Source organism: Nyctereutes procyonoides, unplaced genomic scaffold, assembly GCF_905146905.1.
Source record: "Nyctereutes procyonoides isolate TBG_1078 unplaced genomic scaffold, NYPRO_anot_genome, whole genome shotgun sequence".
Classification (NCBI taxonomy): domain Eukaryota; kingdom Metazoa; phylum Chordata; class Mammalia; order Carnivora; family Canidae; genus Nyctereutes; species Nyctereutes procyonoides.
In genome coordinates this window covers 1,871,325-1,893,505 of record NW_026575151.1, presented here as the reverse complement: position 1 = coordinate 1,893,505, position 22,181 = coordinate 1,871,325, and the positions used below count along the sequence as shown (strand labels likewise).

Below are 22,181 nucleotides of genomic sequence, written 5' to 3'. Positions count from 1 at the left end.
AATAATTTCTAAATAACAGTCAGACAGAAACCCAACAAAGCTTACTAATTCTCTCTAATCAACTGATGAGAAGCCTTTTACAGGTCAGGCCAAAGTATGAACTATGACCAGACAGTCATAGTTCAAAAGTTCTGTTTAAATAAACCATTAAAATTTACAAATTTAAAAATTTAGTCGGTAAGCAACAGTATGAGGGAAGCTACTATAACCAAAGTAGGATGGTATTAGTAAAAGGTTAAGCACATAACAAAAAGGAGAAGACAACATGCAGAAATAAACACATATATGGTCAATTGCGAAAATGATTCAAGAGAGAAAGAACTGTCTTTTCAACTAATGATGCTAGAACAATTGGATACTCATCTATAAGAAAAACAAACTTAATTCATACCTCCCATCATATTCTAAAATTATCTCAAAATGGATTATATGCCTAAACATAAAAGATATAAAACTTCTAGAAGAAAATGTTCATGGCCTTGGGTGAAGCAAGGATTTTAAAAAATATGACCCGAAATGTACAATTCATAAAAGAAAAATTCATAAGTAGAACTTTATCAAAATTAAGAACTGCTATTAAAAATTACTAAGAATCCATTTTAAAAAGGACTTCTGGAATATTATAACAAAGATTTCAAAGGTGTAATTTAATTACGTAAAACAAAGTAAGGTTCAGCATCCTCTAAAGTCTCTAATCTCCTAATTCTTGCAGAGTGGGAGGACCAACTAGCCACCCTAGATGCCCATACAAGGGAGTCCAATCTTGGGGTCATATAGCATCTAATGCACAAAATTAACAACTCTTAACAGACTGTGGGTACACTTCTATTCAAGTTTGTTAGTACTATTTTAATTGCAAGAGATAGAAATCTTAACCTAAAATAAATTAATCAGAAAGGAAATGTAAGTCCAGGGGTAGATCTGCCTTCAATTAGTGCTGGCTCAGGGGCTCAAATGATATCATCAGAAGCTGGGCTTTCTTCATCTCCTTAGACCCACCTAAGACATAATAAATCAGAATCCCTAGGAATTAGACTCCAGAATCTTAAAAACAACAACAGAAAATCCTTTCCAGATGGGTGCCACAAGGCACTTATCAGTTAATTGCTTTAGCTGTTGTATAGCTTGTCTTTGCAAGCTAATTACAAGCTTCTTGCATGCAAGGACTGTTTCTTCTGTACCCTAATCTAAGATTGTGCTCAATGGATATTAAACAGGTATTCTGTAAAGTCTAGTAGATCTAGGCATGCTGTAAGTTTAATGCTGTAAGCACCAAAAGACATTTGGCAAAAAATTCTGATATTCTTTTAGAAAAATATAGGCTAGTGAAAATACAGTTGGATTCAAAGTTTTTGAACAACTATGTCTAAATGGAATTAGTGAATAAATTTGAGTTAGTAAAGAGAAAACCCTCACACAATATTCCAAAGCACTCTGTTCTTGGCCCTGCATTGTTCAAAATTCTTTTGAACTTGGATAAAGATATAGATGATAAACATCATATCTGTGATTGACAAAATGAGGAGATGTCAAATGATAAAAATGTATTTTACAATGTTCTTGAATAGGTTGGCCACTCAAACATTACCACTAGATCAATTTTAGTATTCTTCTAGTCCTCACATTATACTTATTTTTATGTATCTATATATTGTTGGCTCTATTTTCCCCCTGAGCATCAAAGTTTTGGCCGCCAGCTTGTCTAGACTTAACATTCTTTGACTCTAAATCTAGCAGGAAGAAAAGCTTTTCTTTTCCACAACTTGAAAAAAAGTTCTGTCCTAATTTCCTTTGAACAGAACCAGATCCCACGCCTGTTCTTAAATGCCATTCACAGGAGCCAAGTGTTCATGATGCTTTGGTTGGCCACGCCTGGGTTCCACGCTCATCACTTGGGAACTAGTGGTCGTGTCAGCCACATCTGAGGCACACATGGACTCAGAACATGGGAGTATTGTTCCCCAAGAAAATCTGACTATTGCTTTGGTAAGAAAGTGGGATGGCCACTGAACTGCTAAACAGCAAACCAAGGAAGCCAGAGTCTCTGCTCTGTAGGAACTTACATTCTACTCAGGAAGACAACTAGGTTAACAGATATTTTCAATATGAAATGATCCATGTTGGGACACCTGGGTGGCTCAGTTGGTTAGGCATCCAACTCTTGCTTTTGGCTCATGTTATGCTCTCATGGGTCATGAAATGGAGCCCCTCATCAGGATCCATGCTTAGCGGGGAGTCTGCTTGAAGATTCTCTCCCTCTGCCCCTCTCCCCATTCACTTGAAAACCCTCTTTCTTGGGCAGCCCCGGTGGCGCAGCAGTTTAGCGCTGCCTGCAGCCCGGGGCGTGATCCTGGAGACCCTGGATCGAGTCCCACGTCAGGCTTTCTGTATGATGCCTGCTTCTCCCTCTGTCTGTGTCTCTGCCTCTCTCTCTCTCTGTCTCTATGAATAAATAAATAAAATATTAAAAAAAAAGAAAACCCTCTTTCTTAAATAATAAATCTTTTTTAAAAATAAGTAATTTTGTGATAAAATTTTACAGGGTAAAGGGCAAGTAAATTCAAACTAGGGGCCAGGATTGTGACTAAGTAAGTTTCCAGAAAGAGATGATGCCTGAGTCTAGAAAGATTTTTAAGTCTTAGTGAAGTGTAGGAGAGATCTTGGGGATGAGGTAATAATGTTTCCAGGTATCTTTGATTTACAAGATTTCATCTCCTTGCAGGTAGGAATTAAATCTTATCCTTGCCCTCCCTGGAATCCAACATGGTGCCTGGTGTCTAGTGGACACTCTATAAGTATCTGATGAGTTTGTTGATACCTCCTCATTATGTGTTTAGAAAAAATTCTGTGGGAATTTGTAAGGTAGATATTTTGTCACGTTATTAACAGAAGGAAACTGAGATACAGAGGACAGGTAATCAAAATCAGAGTGCCAGACGACCACCAGTGTCAAGATAACTCCCGCAGAGGCAGGGACACATCCAAACAAGTTCTAGACATAAAGATGAATATCACAAATTCTAGCCTTGCGTTGTTAGTGCAGTAAATTGAGAAATAAAAACAAGTAGAAACTTTAGTATGGTTAGCAGTTCTTATAAAGCCCAAAACACCAAATTTTTTTCTAATGATTTCAGATGTCAAGTGGTAAAAATTTATTTTACAATGTTCTTGAATAAATAAGGACTGGGAAAAAATTGAGAGGGAAACATGTTTGTTTGGGTGGGTTGCTAAGCAACACCACACATGCCAGAGAGTCCTTTTGGCTTTCCTTTGGAAGGTGGAATCTGCAGGACCAATAGGGCCTTCTGCTTGTGTCTGCTTCATCTGTTCACATGGGAAAATAAAAGCAAAACAGGGAACAAACAGGCAAGTCTAGTAATACAGAAGCCAGAGGTGTGGAGAATACTAAGTATGAAATGAGACTGGACTGTTTTTAAAGTTGCCTTTTAAACGACTTGTCTGAGTATCCACCATGGCACTAAGACAAAGAGACCGGGTTTGTGTAGCATATTTCAGAAGAACTCACAACACAGATGAAATACAATCAAATAGCATCCAGCTATGTTATCTATCCCACACAGTATTTCAGGCCCTGTAGATTATTGAATCTTGGATATGGTATTAGGACTGTTGGGTGAATGAAAATATGAGTTTGTGCATCTCATGTTTTTAACAAGGGAAAACAGCTTATGGGAAGTAGAATTTTAAGATGCGTATTAAAGGAAGGAATTCTGTAGAAGGGGAAGAGAAATACAGCTTCAAGCCCTACTTGAGGAAAAACAGGCCCCTCTGAAGGGGAAAAAATGCCACGGTAAAAGCACAAAAAAGAACATTAGGAAGCCAGAAAGAATGACAAGGTATTTGAGCAGGAAACATATTGCATGGCTGGTGATGGGTTTATGAAAACTAAGATTGAAATTCTTGGAATGTAAGATGTAGGAGGCATCGCATTAAATATGATCCATGTTATGTTACACAAATATTTCTCTGAATTTTTTTTTAAATCACGCTACTTGTGAAGATTTGTAATTAAAATTTTGGGTAAGCACACATTTAATTCTGAATTATGTATGAGTAGGCACATTTTTGGTCAGTCTAATTCATTTGGAGACAATGGTATAGTCCTAAAAAGAATGATTCAGATTTTGTTTTAAATAATTGACACTATAAAAGAAGGTACATCATTAATTATAGAATAAAGACTATGCTCTTTAACATGCATATCAGGCCTTCCATGATCTAGCCCTATCTTCCCCTCCCATGCCAGCCTCAATAGTCTCTCTCTTCTCTCCTCAAACCCTTCTTGTGTTGAAAGACTTTATACTGACTTGATACCATAGGGGCCAAGGGCAAGCCACCCCAAAAAGTGCACTTAAGCATATTGATTATTTTAAAGAAAAGTTACTTAAACAGCTGGTGTAAGGATATTCAGAACCACCTCCATCCCCCTCCAGCAGGAAATCAATTTCCCATATAAAAGGTATCCTTACTCTACTAAGGAGTAAAAAAATATCCTTTTCATCAGAGATAGGAACGAGAAAGCTGCAGAAAAAAAAAAAAAAAAAAAAAACAACCCTGAGATCATAACCTGAGCCGAAATCAAGAATCAGATGCTTAACCGACTGGGCCACCCAGGCGCCAGACGCTCCTCTGTCTTAATTATGACAAATATCTTCATCTATTACAATAACTTATGCGGCAGTTTTTGTCACAACTGGATTATGAGCTTCTTAAGGCCAGACGCTCCCTGTCTAGCACAGAGGATTCTACAACCAATACTTCTGGAGTACCTGCTATGTGCTGGGCACAACACTATGAAAGATTGCAATCAGTGCAACAGGCCAAAAGCCCAGCCCTTAAAGAGCTTGCATTCCCTGTGGAATTGTTAGGGAGACTGCATGAACCTAGTCAGTTGTAATCATTTTCAGTCATGCTGTTAGATCTTTGGCTAAGACTGGGGTTTCTTAATTCTTCCTGTAGAGCTGTTTTTAACATTCACATGCCACCTTTTCTCTTCAGAGGGGCTAGGGGCCTTGGACTAGCTGATGCCCACGTGAAACTATTATTAAGTCACTGTCCAAAATACTATTTTCAGTTTTGTGATATTTGTTTCCCCCGGGATGTTTTGATTTTCCACAGTTCAATGTTTAGAACACAGTTGATTACTCATTTTGCCCATTTCTTCTTTGTTTTATCATTTTCTGCAAGTCCTACTTTTTTTTTTTTTTTTAGCAAATCTATAGTCCAGAGATGTATGGAAGAGAATACGGAATGGAAAAACAATAATATCAAGGAATAATAGAATTAATTTGATTACTATTTATTAGGTTCAAGTTCTGTGCTTTTACTATTCAGAGTAAGTAACATTATTATTTTAACAGAATATGCAAGATAAAACACTATTGGGACATAACTTCAGGGAGTTAAGTCATTGGCAAGTCTTAAATAACAATAGATGGGAGACTATAATTTAGTATTATAGGGAAGGAAAACTGTTCCTGTACCCTTCAAGGTCTTCCACCTGAAGTTAGATTTAAATTTACATAAGACAGATTAATAAGGGGAGGAAAATAAAAAAAAAAAAACACCAAAGTTTTATCATGTGCACATGGAGGCCTAATAGTGAATTTGAGACCTAAACAAATGACCAAGGAAGGCAGTTTCTATTTTTTTTTATTTTATTTTTTATTTTTTTTAGTTTCTATTTTTTAGGCAAAGAGACAATACATTTGTGAGGAATTGACAGGATAAAGAAAACAGATGTTTGGGAGTTTAAGAATTCTAAGTGGAATTTGGGCTCAGGTAGTAGATTAGGAAAAACACTCCCTGTCTTTAAGAAGTTCAAAGTCGAGTAAAGGACACAGATAACTAAATAGATAAACTGTAGAACTGATAATAGGTAGCCATGATTGCCTAAATAAAATCAGCCTGTTATGAGTACATAGGGAACCAACAAAGGATGCTGTCCGGGTGGATGCACAAGATGGGAAACAATGCTAGAAAAGTAGACTGGGAGCTGTTATGGGCTGAATTGTGATCCCCCTCAAAAATTCCTATGTTGAAGTCCTAATCTCCAACAACTCAGAACATGACTATATTTGGAGACAGAGGGTTTTTTTTTTAAGGTATCTAAGTTAAAGTGACCTCATTAGAATAGGCCGGAATCCAAAGACTGGTGTCTTTATGAGAAGAGACTAGCACACAGACATATACAAAGAGGCCACCCTGTGGAGACACTAGAGGAAAGCCATCATCTGCAAGCCAAGAAAAGAGACCTCAGGAGAAACCAATCCTGCCAACACCTTTTTTTTTTTCTTTAAGATTTTATTTATTTATTCATGAGAGATGCAAAGAGAGAGGCAGAGACATAGGCAGAGGGAGGAGCAGGCTCCTCTCTGGGAGCCCTATGTGCCACTTGATCCCACGACCCTGGGATTACGACCTGAGCCAAAGGCAGATGCTCAACCACTGAGCCACCCAGGTGCCCCCTCCTGCCAACATCTTGATCTCTGACTTTCAACCTCTAGAATTAAGAAAAAATAAAGTTCTGCTGTTGGAGCCACCCAGCCTGTGGCCATTCCTTTATGGCAGCCCTAGCAAACAAAAACAAGGGCAGATGAAGAAAATTTACTAACTCTACCTACGGAAATTAAATTCTATCTTTTGAGCTGTTGGAAGCCCCCAGAGGTATCTAAGCATCAGCGTGACAGGAACAAGCTTGGGTCCTGAACACAACCTGGGCATGCCCGACCTTGAGGTGGAGAATGGAGATGGAATTGACAGGTTTGCAGTTTTAACGAAGAATCAAAGAAAACCCAGACTAAAGGTCCTGGGCTAACTCACTGACAACAGGGATGAGAAACAGAGATCAGAGAGCTGTGTGGGGCAGAAGTAACAAGACTTAGGGGAATGAGGTGTAGGAGAAGAATATAGAGAGATGAGGAGGAGCGTAGCTTGGGAAGTAAGGAGAACAGCCATGAGTCGGGTTTCAAACTGGCTGCAGAGGAGGTGACGCAGGCTTAAAAGAGGAGGGGAGTGGATGTTTAATTTGGGACAGGCTAACTTGGGATAGCTTAAGTCTGAGACGATCGCAGAACTTCGCTTTGCATGGGCTCGGTAGAGTGGGGACCGAGGGCTGGCCCCGGGGCTGACGTGGGACTGACTGAGGCCGGAGCCGGCCGCCAGCGGGAGGGGATGGGCTCACGCTCAGGGACCAGCGATCCCCGAGCTCCGGAACGGAGTCTGCGGGGTCTGCACGGTGGGTGGAGAGAGGAGCCGACCACAGGTCAAAGAGACCATTCCCCGCAGCCCCCCCCCCAAAAAAAAAAAAATCAGAAGAGGGGACTAGGGAGCCGCCAAAGGCCCGGGACATCAGCATTAATAGCGGGCTGCTGGTTTTCCGGCGCAGGTTTCTTCGCCCCAGCCGCAAACCAGCGCAGGCTGCGCCCCGCCGGCACACAGCGCCTCACAAAATGGGTTTCTGGGGATCCCTGGGTGGCGCAGTGGTTTGGCGCCTGCCTTTGGCCCAGGGCGCGATCTGGAGACTCCGGATCGAATCCCACGTCGGGTTCCCGGTGCACGGAGCCTGCTTCTCCCTCTGCCTATGTCTCTGCCTCTCTCTCTGTGTGTGTGTGACTATCATAAAATAAATAAAAATGTAAAAAAACAAAAACAAAAACAAAATGGGTTTCTGCCTCTCCGCCCTTGGGCAAATCGAGGCCGAAGGGGCTGGCGGCTGACGGAGCCCCCAGCACTGGCAGCGGCGCGCGGGACCGCGAGCCCCTCGGGGCCGGCCCTCCTCCCCCTCCCCCTCCCCCCTCCCCCCGCCCCCCGCCCCGCTCCGCTCTGGACCGCGCCGTCCGCGGGGCGGCGTCCTCGCGCCTCCCCCTGCAGCGCGCGGCGGCGGCGGGGCCGGGCGAGGGAGGCGAGGCGGAGCGGCGGGAGGCGGGGAGGCGGGGCGGCGGGGCGGCGGGGCGGCGGGGCGGCGGGGAGGCGGGGAGGCGGGGCGGCCGGGGGCGGGGAGCAGGAGGCGGCGGGCCCGGGAGGGAGAGAACATGGCTTCTGCGGCGGGCTGCGCCGGCCGGGGCGCGGGGCGGGGGCGCGCCGGGCGCCAGTGACCGCGATGCCGAGCTCGAGCCGCGTGCGGCCGCAGCAGCCCGGGGACCCGAAGCGGCCGCCCGCAGCCCGAGCCGCGGGCCCCGGCCGCCTGCTGGCCGGGGGCGCGGGCCTGGCGGCTGCGGGCGGCCTCCGCGAGCAGAGGGGCCTGGAGATGGAGATGGAGATGGAGATGGAGCGCCTCCGGCAGGCCGCCGCGCGGGACCCCCCGGCCGGAGCCTCGGCCTCGCCCTCTCCCCCGCTCTCGTCGTGCTCGCGCCAGGCGTGGAGCCGCGACAACCCGGGCTTCGAGGCCGAGGAGGAGGAGGAGGAGGAGGAGGTGGAGGGGGAGGAAGGAGGCATGGTGGTGGAGATGGACGTGGAGTGGCGCCCGGGCAGCCGCAGGTCGGCCGCCTCGTCGGCCGGGAGCTCCGGGGGCGGCCGCGCCCGCGGCCTGGGGGGCTTCCACGGCTCGGGCCCCCCGAGCGGCAGGCGGCGCCGGCGAGAGGACCCGGGCCCGCCGAGCCCCGGCCCGGCCGGCGGCGGGGACCCGCGGCACCGCCACCTCCCCCTCGCCCTGGACGGGCAGCCGCCGCGAGTGGCCTGGGCGGAGCGGCTGGTTCGTGGGCTGCGAGGTAAGAGCAAAGCGGGGCTGCGGGCGCCGCGGGAGCCCCCGCGCTCGGGCTTTCCGGGGCGCCCGCTCGCAGCGCCCCGGTGCCCCCGCCCGCCCCGCAAGTGCGCGCCCCACCTCCGCTGCTTGCGCTCCACTTCCGGCGCCCGCGGTGGCGTTCCAAACGTACGGGGTACCTTTCCCTTGAAAGATGCGTCGGCGTATTTTTTTTACCTGTGTATTTAAGTGTCAAGCCGCATTGGAACGCAAGGGCACCCCCCAAGACACTTTTCTTGTAGGGGAGAAGGGAAAGAACGTCCAAATACGACTGAAGGCGATTGCAGCTGTAGATTGGGGTCGTCCACTGGTCTGGAAGCCCTGTGGCCCCTCATTCCATTCTGGAAAGGGTAACTCTGGTGTCACCCAAGTTGTGGGACAAGTGTCACTGAGTTGTCACTGATACTGTTTTGGTGACGTGTGTGGTTGTTGGAGGGAGAGCAGGCTGTTGAGAACACCACAGAAGAGTAAAATAATGTCTATGAAAACAGTTAATTAGCCATTGCTAATCTAGGCATTCTCCTAAAATAGTTGCAAAGAAAAAGTTACATTGTTTAAAAAACTTGGTAGTGTGTTTTTTAAATAGCTACACTAGTGTTCTTTGAAATCCTAACAGCCCAGTGAAGTCACCAGATACCAGCTGTGTGTACATGTGTCAGAGTTCAGTGCACCCAACTTTCCAAGGGCAGGAAAGGAATTTTCAAATTTGCCAGTGCCTGTTTAGAGGACACAGATTTTCCAGGAGCAGAGAGGATCGTGTTTTTGCAAAGTTTTGTCTGAGGCATCCTTGGGAAAGAGTTGCATTTGCTTAAGAGCATTGAAATTATTTTAATCTCCACTCTTAAGAGTTTCCTTTCTCAGTTCTTTTGAACGTTTCCGCTCCTTACTCTTCCCTATCAGATTTGCAAAACTTTGTACGAAGAATCCAGATGATAAGTCAGGGAATAATATAATAAGTCATGATCCTTTTAACTCAGTTTAAGCATTTGATAACACATTTAGCCCTGTTTGAATAAACTTAATAATAGAATATAATGAAATGAAATATATATCTTTATTATGAGTGTATATACAAGTGTATTTCTTCAAAATTTTTTTTCAAAAAATTTACAGTGTATATATATATATATATATATACATATATATATAAGCTTGTAGTGAACTTTTAGTCAAACTTTTTCAGTGGTCTAATTAGTAGGAGAAGAGGCTTGGGAACTTGTTAATTTTAGAAAATTTTAGAATAAATTTTATTTTATTAAATATACTAAAATTTTAAACATATCACTTATTAAACAAGTGACATTTGTTGAACGATATAGCAGCTGCTATGTTCTTTTTTTTTAATTAGCTGCTACTATGAAATTAGCACTGTACCAGGTGTTTCCCCGACCCCACAAAAAAAAAAAAAAAGAAGAAAGAAAGAAAGAGAAAAAAAAAACTGAAATAGCACCTTCATGAACCTTTTCCTATGGACAGAAACCAAGAAAAGTAAAATCAGTAACCATGAATGAGTTGTGACTTTTCCCCCTTATGGGATACCAATGACAAAAATCTTGCATGCATTATATAAGTAGTACCCTAGCGTCAGAACAGAAAGTAATTTGCAATTTCTAAAGGTAGGAGAGATTACTCAAGCTTGGAGTGAGTGGTCAGGAGCTTCCCTGGAGGTCTTCTGCCTTCGTGATTTTATGCAACTCACTGAGATTTCCTGGGCCTCAGTTCCTCATTTGTAAAACGGTGGGCTTGAACCTGATCTCCAAAGTCTTTTCTAGCTTCAGTATACTCGGTGTTGTTCTTTAATGACATACATCCAAGTTGGATACAAAGAGTCATTTTTGCTGTTTATAGATCTATCTCCTTAGCAGGAGTAAAATGATAAAGAAGTAGTGTTTGAGGCCTGGTTATAGGAAACACTGTGTCCAGCCGAGGAATTGAGAATACATTCCTAAGTATTAGGAAGCAGTTGCAAATTTTTAACAGGACCAGAAACATGCAGAAAGGGAGTATCAGAAGGCAGTGTGCTGTGCAGGGAAGAGAGGCAGGAAGACCATGTAGGAGGCAGCCAGTGAAGAAGTGGTGAAGGTCTGACCCAAGGAAGTGGAGGATGGCTGAAGGATTTAAAGACTGTCCCTAAACTTAGTGATATTCCCTATAATCTTGTTTACTTTTTTCTTAGCAAACCCTTTTTAGTGCAAAAATAAAATTTGACGTTTTACATGAGTTACCAATTTTCTAAATTTCTAGAATTGAGTGTGTTCTATGGATGTATCAACTTGGTAAAATCATTTCCTGATTGTTACTTTAAACATCTATGCTTGGGATTTTGGGGTTTTGTTTTCCTGGAGAAATCCTAAAGTACTGGCTGTATTGGTCAAGGTGGGCTAAGCTGTTGTAACAAATAGATACCTCCTCTCCCATTCACTATGTTGTATCATCACTCTCCATTTCCAGAACTGTTTCATCATTTCAAACTGTTTCATATACCCATTACCACTATTCATTCCCCCTGCTCTTGGTAACTTCTGTTCTACTTTCTGTCTCTGTGAATTTTTCTAATATAGGTACATCATATTAGTGGAATCATGCAGTATTTATCCTTTAGTGTCTGGCTTATTTCACTTAGTGAAATAGGTATTTTCAAGGTTTATCGATGTTGTAGCATATATACAAATTTCATTCCCTTTGATAAGTGGATAATATTCCATTGTATGTATGCAACACATTTTGTTTGTTTATCTATTTTTCAATTGATGAACGAATGGGTTGCTTCCACCTTTTGACTATTGTGACTTTCCTTTCATTTTTAATCCAAACCTCACTCCATCACTTCTTCCCTTTCTTTTGTTTATTTGCACTATAATTTTGAACAAACAAGATTTTGTATTTCCATAGCTGTGGGGATTTTTTTTGAGGGAGAGTTGCTACTGTGGGATATGTGGCAAGGTTATGCCAGTAACAGAATTTGTGCATCAACAAACATTTGCGAGAGTTTCCTTTGTGGTGCGTACTGGGGATACAGAGATGAATAATACGAGGTCCAAACTCTCAAGGAGCTCAGTTTAGTAGGGGAAACAGGTGTAAGTAAATAATTGCAGTGCAGGGTCCCAGGGATGGGAAGGACCCAGAGAGGAAAGGACCAGCTCTACTCAGAGGAGGTTCAGAGGAAGTGAACATTGGGTTAGTATTTTGAAGGATGAGGGGGGAATTGAAGGAGAGAAAATAGCAGAAGACAGACCTAGCAAGCCTGTAGCTTATTGGTACTTTTTCCTCTACAAAGTTAGAGCTTGTGGGGACTTTAAGAAGGGGGCTGATCTGGTCATATGTCAAACTGCAGATGATCCTATCAAGAATGTAGAGAAAGCGTTGGATCGTGCTTGGTGGTGGGAGAATAGGCCAGAAGAGGGCTAGCTTGGAGACAAAGGCTGCAGCGAAGGCATGGGAGCTGGGTTAGAAGGAAGCTGGATGGCAGACAGTCAAGCCATCAGAATTGTGGACCAGCTCCATGTAAGGGAAGGGCCTGTCCTAGGATGAAACCCTTGTTTCTGGCTTGATACCATCAACCCAAACAGGGCAAGTAGTTTTCTAGACAAAGAAAATATCTCAGTGTAGGGCATGTGAGTATGAACTGTCTGTGGAATACGCAGGTGGAACTGGCTGTAGGCTATGGCATCTGCTTGTCTGTGCCTCAGGAGAGGACTGACGAAGAATTTAAGATCCAGGAGTCAATGACATAGAAGGTAGCAGCTGAATATTCTATATTAAATGGGCCAATAATAGTAAAAAGTCACTTCCCTTTATAAAGATGGCCCTGCAAATTCAAATAAATATTTGGAAGGATTGTGTTTGTCTTCCTAGACAAGACCCACATGTGTCAGAGCACCAAAAAAAAAAAAAAAAAAAAAACCTCCCAGAATTCTTTCATAATATAAATGCAATGAGAATGTGGTTGGGCTATTCACAGGGAAATCAAAGTTCATATGGATTTGGGTGTTTACACTGTTCTGAAATTGAGACTAGCTAGATGTCAGAAGTAGGACATTTTTCAGAGTTGTACCTGTTTCTGGAGCTATAGACGACCTCCTCCAAGTACTCTATGTGCTTTTAATTCCCGGAGCAATCCCACAAAGAGGTACTCTTATCCCATTTTCAGCTGAGGAAATGGAGGCTCATGACGATAGACAAGGTCTCACAGTTCATATATGACCAAGCCCTCAACACAATTGATTCCAGAATTCCACGTTGTACCTTGTCATGATCAATGAGTCATGGGGGTTTAGTGTACTTCAGATGGGACAGGGTTAGTGGGAGGCACATGAGCCACACTGAATCTTTTAACCATGGAACTGAATTATTCAAGATGAAATGATTACAGTAGCTGGAATTAATTTCAAATTGGGAAGGAGTGGGTGAGGGTTTAGATAATCAAGTTTGGTATTGAGCTGATAATTGTTGAAGCTGAGTGAGAGGTACTTAGGGCTTCATTATATTCTGTCGTTTTTTTTTTATATATATATTACAAAATGAAAATAGTTGTGGAAGTATTTGAATAAAATAGTTGCAGAAATGGCATTTTTCACGATTACTTATATTTGAGACATCTTTTGTGTTTTGGATTATCCATCTCAGAGTTTCTCTATATTCATATTCATAAGTACCACTGCCCAGGGGAATATACACTGTTTACATGAAATACTCCAACTCTGGGCTCTGGCATTGCCCAAAACAACTTCTTTAACATGAGAGAAGTTGGATATTGTTTGGTGTCTCCTTCATATAATATTCTCCCTAACAGCTGGAGACACTTTTCTGTACTGAGTGTGAGTGCCTGAAATACTGGGCATGTACCGCCTCCACTGAGGACAATTATGGGAAAAGACAATTGATTTTGAAGAATGCTGCCATTTTGGGTGTGAGCTGTGACTTTAACTATTCTTTTTTTTTATCAGCTCTGCTAAATATGGGAAGTAGTTACTTACAGGTCAGCAATTTTTTCTATTTGTAAAAGTAGCCATTTCTCAGCCATCAGAATGTAAAGAGGTCCCTGTGTCCTCAGACAGACCTTACATATACACCCAGTGGGGAAATTGGATGAAATTTTGAGGAAGTAGATAGACTAATTAGGAAAAAGTCAATGGAATGCATAAAGTATATTATATAAAAATAGTAATAAGGGGACTTTGTTTCTTTTTATTTGAAATGTTTCATTTGAGAGCTCAAATTGCCATAGACCATTGCACATTTAGCTTCAATAAAATTTGATGGGAGTTTGGTTTTTCTATTTATAGGTCAAGCAGTACCATTGTAAATATTAAGAACCATGACTACTCCTTGGTTCACGATTGTTTATAAACCATGGGAAAGAGTGAAATCACTGACCAAGTGAGGCAAGACAACAGTCTTTCCTGATGATAAAGAGACCAGTAATCTCTACTTATGTGTATATTTGAGACCTGGTCTTCAAATGAAATATAACCAAAGAAATAGTGTGATTGCATCCAGGGCTACTGAGCCTAATATTTGGCTGCCTCTGTGTTATTCTGAGTGGTAATTTTCCATGTCATCTAAATTTATAATAACTTTTAAATATGATAGAGTTTCAGTGAACAAACATTCTGCTTGCTGCATTTCTTCTGAGTGAGTAATTCCCTGACAACTACCAGATCTTGGCAGAAGCAAACCTGGTCATAAGTCATGCTCTACTTTCCGTGTGCTGAAACCTATGATGCGTAACACAGTGTCTTTGAATTCAGATGCTGATTTTCCTAAAGGAAATTTGGGAGAGAAAAAGAAAAGGAAATGAAATACTCAAATTTAGGAGTAGTATTAACATATTATTATAAGACTTAAAAAATACATAAACACTGGTGATGGAGTCCTCTCTATGGAGTAAAAGCCTAGACCATTTTTTCCCTGTTCTCTGTGTGGCTTGATGGTGGCTTAAGTGGCTGGGTGATTTTCAAGGATCAAAGGGGTTAAAGTCTGTGGAATAAAAGTATGAGGCAGGATGCTGGGGCCAGGTTGGCTGCCATTCATACCCGACCCAATCTAAGTGAAAGGATTGCGAAGTTTGTCTTTTTTGGAACACATGAAGGCTCTTCCAAGTAACCAGCAATGTGATTTTACCGCAGTGTTCATTAATGGGGGTTTTGGATGGCCACCATGTCTGTGCTGAGCGAGTCCAGAACTGCAGTAACTGCCTCCAGCAAACTCACGGAGGGTTATGTCATCCCTGCTCAGCCAGCCCAACACTTTTTCCATCTGCTGAAATATGGAACATGGTTGCTGATTTTTTTCTTTCTCCAAAGAGAGAGAGAAGTTGGATGATGGTTGCTTTTAATTTAAAGATCATATGTTAATTAGCATTTTTTAAATCTGCTAAGCTAAGCACTAAATGTCTTAAAGGAGAAGGATGGGTACAGAGTAGCAAGATTTCATGCCATCATGCTAGAAGTTTGATGGATGTCTCCATAGTAAAATGATGCTCCAACCAGGCTTTCTTTTAATCAGGAGTGATCCAAAAAGGTATCATGTGCCATTAAGTTACATCATGTCCTAACTAGGTTTAGTAATAGGATAATTGCCAGGTTGTGTCCTCTCCCATACAGGAAGAGCGGATGTGTGCACAGTTATTTAATATGTTCTTCTAGGGTGTCCTCATTTCCTATTCTCTTTATAAATTTTTACTAAAACATTTTCTGATGAGATTGGGAGTTTGGACAATGATCAGATTGCCGCCTTAGGTTATGCACGTCTGGAGGGACAGTAGAAGCTGATGCATTCTTCAATAAAATACACTCCTGCTAAAACAATTTCTTAGTTACATTCAGAGCATGCAAAAAAATAAATAAAGGAGAATTCCCCCTTAAAGGTTTATTTATCTTACTGTTATTTATTACTATTTATTTTATGTTTTTTCTTTGCCATTCATGAGATTTTTAAAAATAAAATATCATATTTTTCATTATTATTTTAAAGGTCTCTGGGGAACGAGACTCATGGAAGAAGGCAACACCAGCCGAGAGAAGTATCTTAAAAGTGTTTTACGGGAAATGGCCACATACCTCCTTTTTCTCATAGTCTTGTGCATATGTAAGTAGGACATTTCTTCCTACTCAAGGAGAGGTTTTAAAAATATTTGACCTGTCAAAACCATAATTGAAAGGAATTGTATGTGCATCAGAGGGGTTCATTCAGAAGCTTTCCATTTTCAGTTTTCGTTTAGAATCTGGTAAAGCTCTCTTCTCTCCTCTGGTAAACATTGATTAAAGTTCAGCATTATCTGATTGATCAGTTCATTGTCAGTCATGACCATTTTCACTATGAGATGCATGTGGTAACCTGCCAGATAGCAAGAAACCAAGTAAAAGGACTTTTGTATTAGATTTCCTGATAAATACACTCTCATCACTTTTACATCAATTAACAGAAAGTCTATGTAAGAATTATTTTCAGCAAAATGACATTCCATGTTTAACAAATTCAGGAAATACAAATAATGTCAGCTAACATAACTTCTATGAATATATATATATATATATATATATATATATATATATATATATATATTTTAGTCCCAATCTTTTGGATCTGGATGTGTTTGTTTTATAGGTTCCTTTGTTCAATTCATAATGCCTTCCAAATCTTCAGTGATCACCGGCCTTCACTCTACAGGAAACTTACTGCAGACCCGTCTCTTTCTTCTTCCCCTCTTCTTTTAGGATGTCTGAGCATCCTCTGGGAGAGGAGGGGAGTCAAGCCTTAGACAAGACAAGTCTTAGAAGCCTTTTGCTTCAAAGTCCAGAAAGTCACAGACAATGGATTTATCTTCTGAATCAAAGGGTGTTGGATGATGGGAGTTCTGTCGTGTTCTCTCCAAAGCCCTTTATGAGAACAGACAAGGAAGGAGCTTTATGACAACCAGGACCTCTTACCATACTCCTGGAAAGGACTTCATTCCTATAGTGTATACTTAGAAATGCTTAAAAATTACCACCAATCTTGAAAAGAATCCCCTTCTTTGTATATGGAGAGAATCAAAATTTAATCAATGATTTAATAAGGCCATTTTTATTACATTAAAATTGACCACCTTGAATTTAATTGACTAAGTGCAAAGAGCTTCCTTAAAAACATTTTTAGGGCAGCCTAGGTAGCTCAGCAGTTTAGCGCCGCCTTCAGCCCAGCACAGTGATCCTGGAGACCCAGGATCGAGTCCCATGTCGGGCTCCCTGCATGGAGCCTGCTTCTCCCTCTGCCTGTGTCTCTGCCTCTCTCTCTCTCTGTGTGTGACTATCATAAATTTAAAAAAATAAATAAATAAAAAGCAATTTAAAAAAATGTATTACATTTATAAAAACAAAAAACACTCATATAAGATGAACATAAAGGATTGAGGAATCATTTAAGTATCAATATTTATAATTTTAAGAAATTGAATGTCAATTTATATACTATCCCCACAGACAGTTTTTTATTAATACTAGTCAGCTCTTAATGAGCTTTAACAGGGAATGATTTCTTTTTGCATTTTCTGAGACTTTGCCAATCCAAGTGGGAACTTGAGAATAAAAGAAGGTTTTTAAGTTAGAATGTATGTATGTGTGAATAACATCCATTTTCTTGATTTTTTTTCTGTTATTTGTTGAGGAAGGAATGTCATTACTTTTTATAACATTCTAAGATAGAAATCCTGAAAAAAGTAGTAAAGATCTATTCATTATATTAAAAGTTGTATAGCCAGAGATGTGATCTTTTTAATTGTTATGTTCTAAGCTGTTAGAGCTTTGAATACTGAAGTAGAATTTGTTCCCTGCATAGCCGCTTAAATATTAAACTACAGTGGCCTTAAATATTAACAGATTGATTAGAACCATTATTAAGTTTTTTTCAAGCATGACACAGACACATACATACATAAATATTTCTTATACAAAATATAAGTACCCCTATAGGGAAGTCTAGGTTTTCAGTGCCCCCCCCCCCCCCCGCAAATTACTTGAGCATCAGAATCACCAAGAGGAATTTTTAAAAATTACAGTTTGCCCAGATCTGCTAAATCAGAGCTTTCCAGATTTGGCCCGGGAAAACAGGTTTTCAGATGTACTGACAAATTTGAGAACTAGGCCAGATAAATAAACTGAATAGCTAGAATTATCTAGGAAACATGCCTTGAGTCATATAATTAGTATTTTCTCATTTACTTTAGAATTTTTAAAGCTTTTTGTTCTTTTTCACACTAATCACTTTTATTTTCTTGTATCTGGAGCTACATATTTTACGTAGGTAAAGTTTTATTTTCAGAGTATTGTAGAATCTCTGGTTAAGAAGGGATCTTAGCAACCATATGATCAAATCTCCACTGAATGCTAAAACTCCCCCTGCAGCTTCCTTACCAAATGGTCAGTCCTCCTGTGTCTGATTGAGCAAGCGTTCCAAGTTAAGGGACTTCTTTGAAATAGTTCATTTCATTTTGCTCTGGCTATGTTAGAAAGTTCTTCCTTGCATGAAGCCATGTCTATCCTAACTTCCTCTCTTAGTTCCTGCCTCCAGGTCCATCTATCCCAAGCACCTTTTCCATGTTCGTCTCCAGTTTAGCCCATCAGAAGTTTGGTGACAGACATTTAGCCTCCCTTAAGTCTTCTCTAGGTTAAACCTTTCTGGTTCCTTTAACTGTTGGTCATGTAATTTGAGTACTCACATGACAGAAACTTCCTCCAGCACATGTTCTGTTTATCAGGTCCCTTTGAAAGCAAAGTAGGAGCCTCATGAGCAAAGAGTAGAAAAGTGGGGCCATGGGTGTCCTCAGTCAGATACAAGCCTGTGGTTCATGCATCCTCCCATCACCTGATTTTTCACATAAATCATTCCTCAGTCTCTTCACAAAAATACATAAATCACTGTGTCCCCCATCTAGCATTTGAACACTTTTTCCTGGAACACAGTTGGGACTTCCCTTTCAGCTATGTTAAATTTCATTTATTCTGTCCATTGAAATTATTTTGGTTCTAGATTCATTCATGTATCAGCTATTCCTCTTGACTTCACTGAATCAACAGAATTGATATAACCCATGTCTTTATCCTGATTAATTAGCAAATCAAGAAAGATTGGTCTAAGAACATCATCTATTAGTCAAAGCTCTCTGAGTGGAGTTCACTGAATTATATTATCATCTAGCTCAGAATGTTCAAGAAATAGGATAATAAAGACTTTTTCTAATGCCTATCTGAATAACTCCACCGTCTTCTACCATCAGCTGTGGACCAAATTAAAAATGAACTGAGGATAGGCAAATATGATATGCTCCTACCAAAGCCTTACTGGCTCCTAGTGATTAAGCTCTTTCCCTTTGCTCAAAAACCATCTTTTTAATTACTGGTTTTTAAATCTTGCCAGCAGTATCAATATCAAATGACCAGTAATATCAAACATTACTGTGTGGGTAAATGAGATAATGTACTTAGCCATATGCCTTGCATATCAGAAGCTCTCAATATAAAGTAGATGGGGTTCTGGAAGGCAGTTGACATACTAGGGAACATACAGATTTTTTTACATCAACAGAGATCTGGGTTCAAATCCCAGCTCCACTACTTACATACTAGGTAAGCTTGAGCGAGTTATTTAATCTTTCTGAACCCTTGTTTTCTCATCTGTAAAATACTTATTTTGAAAAATTTTGTGAGGCACCTGAGTGGCTCAGTCAGTCAAACATCTGCCTTTGGCTCAGGTCATGATCTCAGGGTCCTGGGATTAAGCCCTCCACATGGCAGCAGGCTCCCTGCTAAGCAGGGAGTCTACTTCTCCTTCTCCCTCTGTGCCCTCCTCCCCACAGTTTCTCTTTCATAAATAAATAAATAAATAAATAAATAAATAAATAAATAAATAAATAAATAAATAAATAAATAAATAAAATCTTTAAAAAAGAAAAGAAAGATTTTGTGAGGATTGGGAATAACACACCAAAAGATCCTAGGATACTATCTGTCATAGAAAAAATAAGAAGAACGAAATTCTTCCCAGAGATAGTTGGAAATGGCTGAATTGTTTCATCAGCAGTTTTTTTTTTTTAAAGATTTATTCACTTATTTATGATAGACATAGAGAGAGAGAGAGGTAGAGACACAGACAGAGGGAGAAGCAGGCTCCATGCCGGGAGCCCAACACGGGACTTGATCCCGGGACTCCAGGATCGCACCCTGGGCCGAAGGCAGGCGCTAAACCACTAAGCCACCCAGAGATACCCTCATCAGCACTTTCTAAGAACTATAGGTTCTAATTGGGGATTCATATGGAGCAGCTGAGTGCTCATCAAGAGCTATTTTCCATCTTACCAGTGTTAGTTCTAAGCCCCTATGTCTTTAAAAGCAGTCTACTTAACCCAGAGGAGAGAAATAACATGGGAACTAGATAATCCCACTTTCTCTGTAATTTAGAATTTATTCTTACTTGAAATCTAAGGTTGCTATGAATTCATCATCAAAATACTTACTTGAATATGGGTTGCTGTTATAAGTAGTAACTATTTCTTTGTGTGGCTTAGATGCTAAACTTAAAGGAGATAAATAGTAGTATTAAGATTCTTTGGAAAAGACCAAATAAGTCCAGTGAATCTATGATAAAAATACATTTGCTTCTTCTTTTTCTTCTGCTCTCTCTTAAAATTTCTCAAATTTCCTGTTTAAACATAATAATGGAAATCATAAAAGTTAGTTGAGTTAGCACCATAGAAACGTATTTCTATGTTAAAGAAATAGACAAAGTTAAAAGGCAGAAAACAATTCTAAAGAATATTTCTAAGAAATATTACAAAGGATTAATAGTTTAATACATGTGTAACCCACAAAGCACTGAGAAAAATACCAAGGCCTCAGTAAATAGTTTACAGAGTAGAAAATATAACATTTCACAAATAGAAAATGTAATCAATTAATGTGAGAAAGTCTTTACCTAGTATACAAAGAAGTAATGAAACTGGAGAAATGAACAACAGCATGATATACCCTAGGACAGGAAGAGCTCTTACAAGAGGAGATCTATGTGTCTCCATTTCTTTATCTCTGGAAGCAGGAGGCTTTGCTTTGTATTCTAAAAAAAAAGAAGTAAATAGTATCAAATCAACAGGTTGAATACCTTAAACTTACACAGCATTACGTATCAGTTATTCCTCAGTAAAAAAGAAATGAAGATTTTATTTTACTTCTAAAAATCTTGCAGAGATGATTGTCTAACCTAAAGATTGTTTTCCTAATTACAAGAGAATTCACGCAGTTTAATTGTTGGTAAGTAGGTCAGGGAAGTCAAAGTCTGTGGGTTAATCATCAAATTTGTGGGAAGCTAATTCAGTTTCCGTTGACAAACATTCCAACACCTTCCCACAGCAAACACTGTCAGTCTTAAGACCACAGGTTGCAAGTCCATGGAAAGTAACTGTTACAGACTGCCTATGGTCAGAAAGCTCCCTGTCCTTTTCAATTAACTGAACAAAACTACAATGATAAGAAATGTGTGTTCTTGCATAAATATTAATTTAAACGTGGTCTGTACTCCATGTGCAGAGCTTTCTCTTATTTATGTCTTTATGATAACATATGTAAATATTATATATCTTTCTCTCCTGTTTTAAAAAAGATAAGGGCAAAAAAAAAAAGAAAGAAAGAAAGATAAGGGCAGCCCGGGTGGCTCAGTGGTTTAGCGCTGCCTTGAGCCCAGGGCATGACCCTGGAGACCCAGGATCAAGTCCCATGTCAGGCTCCCTGCATGGAGCCTGCTTCTCCCTCTGCCTGTGTCTCTGCCTCTCTCTATCTCTGTGTCTCTCATGAATAAATAAATAAAATCTTATTTAAAAAAATTAAAATAAAAGACAAGGTAATAGCTAGCTCAGTATGGGCATTCACAATAGCATTTATGTCACCAGACTTTAGCCCTTAGGTTTCCATCAAAATGTCACTTACAATTTCCTTCAAATTTTAACCAAAACTAGATTAAAATATTTGGAAGTTTTAATCAGTTTAATCCATCTCTTGTGTATTCTGTCTCACTTCTACCTCTTGAAAAGCCTCAGCAGAGTTGCTTAGGGACCTCTTAATTGCCAAATTTTATGGGCTCCTTTCAGGCTTTTTCTGGCATTTGGTCCTATGGCAATGACATTTGGCTTTCTAGAAGCTTCTCTTTGGCTTCCAGGAATCTTTCTCTTCCTGTGTTTCTCCTTGCTTTATTCACTTCCTTAGTTTTTTTTCTTAATGAAACATTTAGCCAGTATATTCTCTGTGATTGTATCTTTGGCTTTCTCTTCAGGTGATCTTTTCCAGAGCTTCAACTGGTACTTTGACTCCAGATTCCCCCTAGACCTGGCTCATGAACTACAAACCTTGTGCCAAATTCTACCAGGCGTCTCCACTGATATATCTCCCAGACATCT

General features: G+C 40.6%; 1 protein-coding gene across 1 annotated transcript in view; it reads left to right on the top strand.

Moving 5' to 3' along the window:
- The first annotated feature begins 8,086 nt into the window (after positions 1-8,086).
- The window catches only part of PKD2 (polycystin 2, transient receptor potential cation channel), a 54,741-nt gene continuing 40,646 nt past the window's right edge, over positions 8,087-22,181 (top strand). The window contains exons 1-2 of the mRNA XM_055313000.1: positions 8,087-8,729; positions 15,737-15,850. Coding sequence (XP_055168975.1) covers positions 8,123-8,729; positions 15,737-15,850 — 721 coding nt within the window. The 5' untranslated portion in view covers positions 8,087-8,122. The remainder of the gene's footprint in view (positions 8,730-15,736; positions 15,851-22,181) is intronic.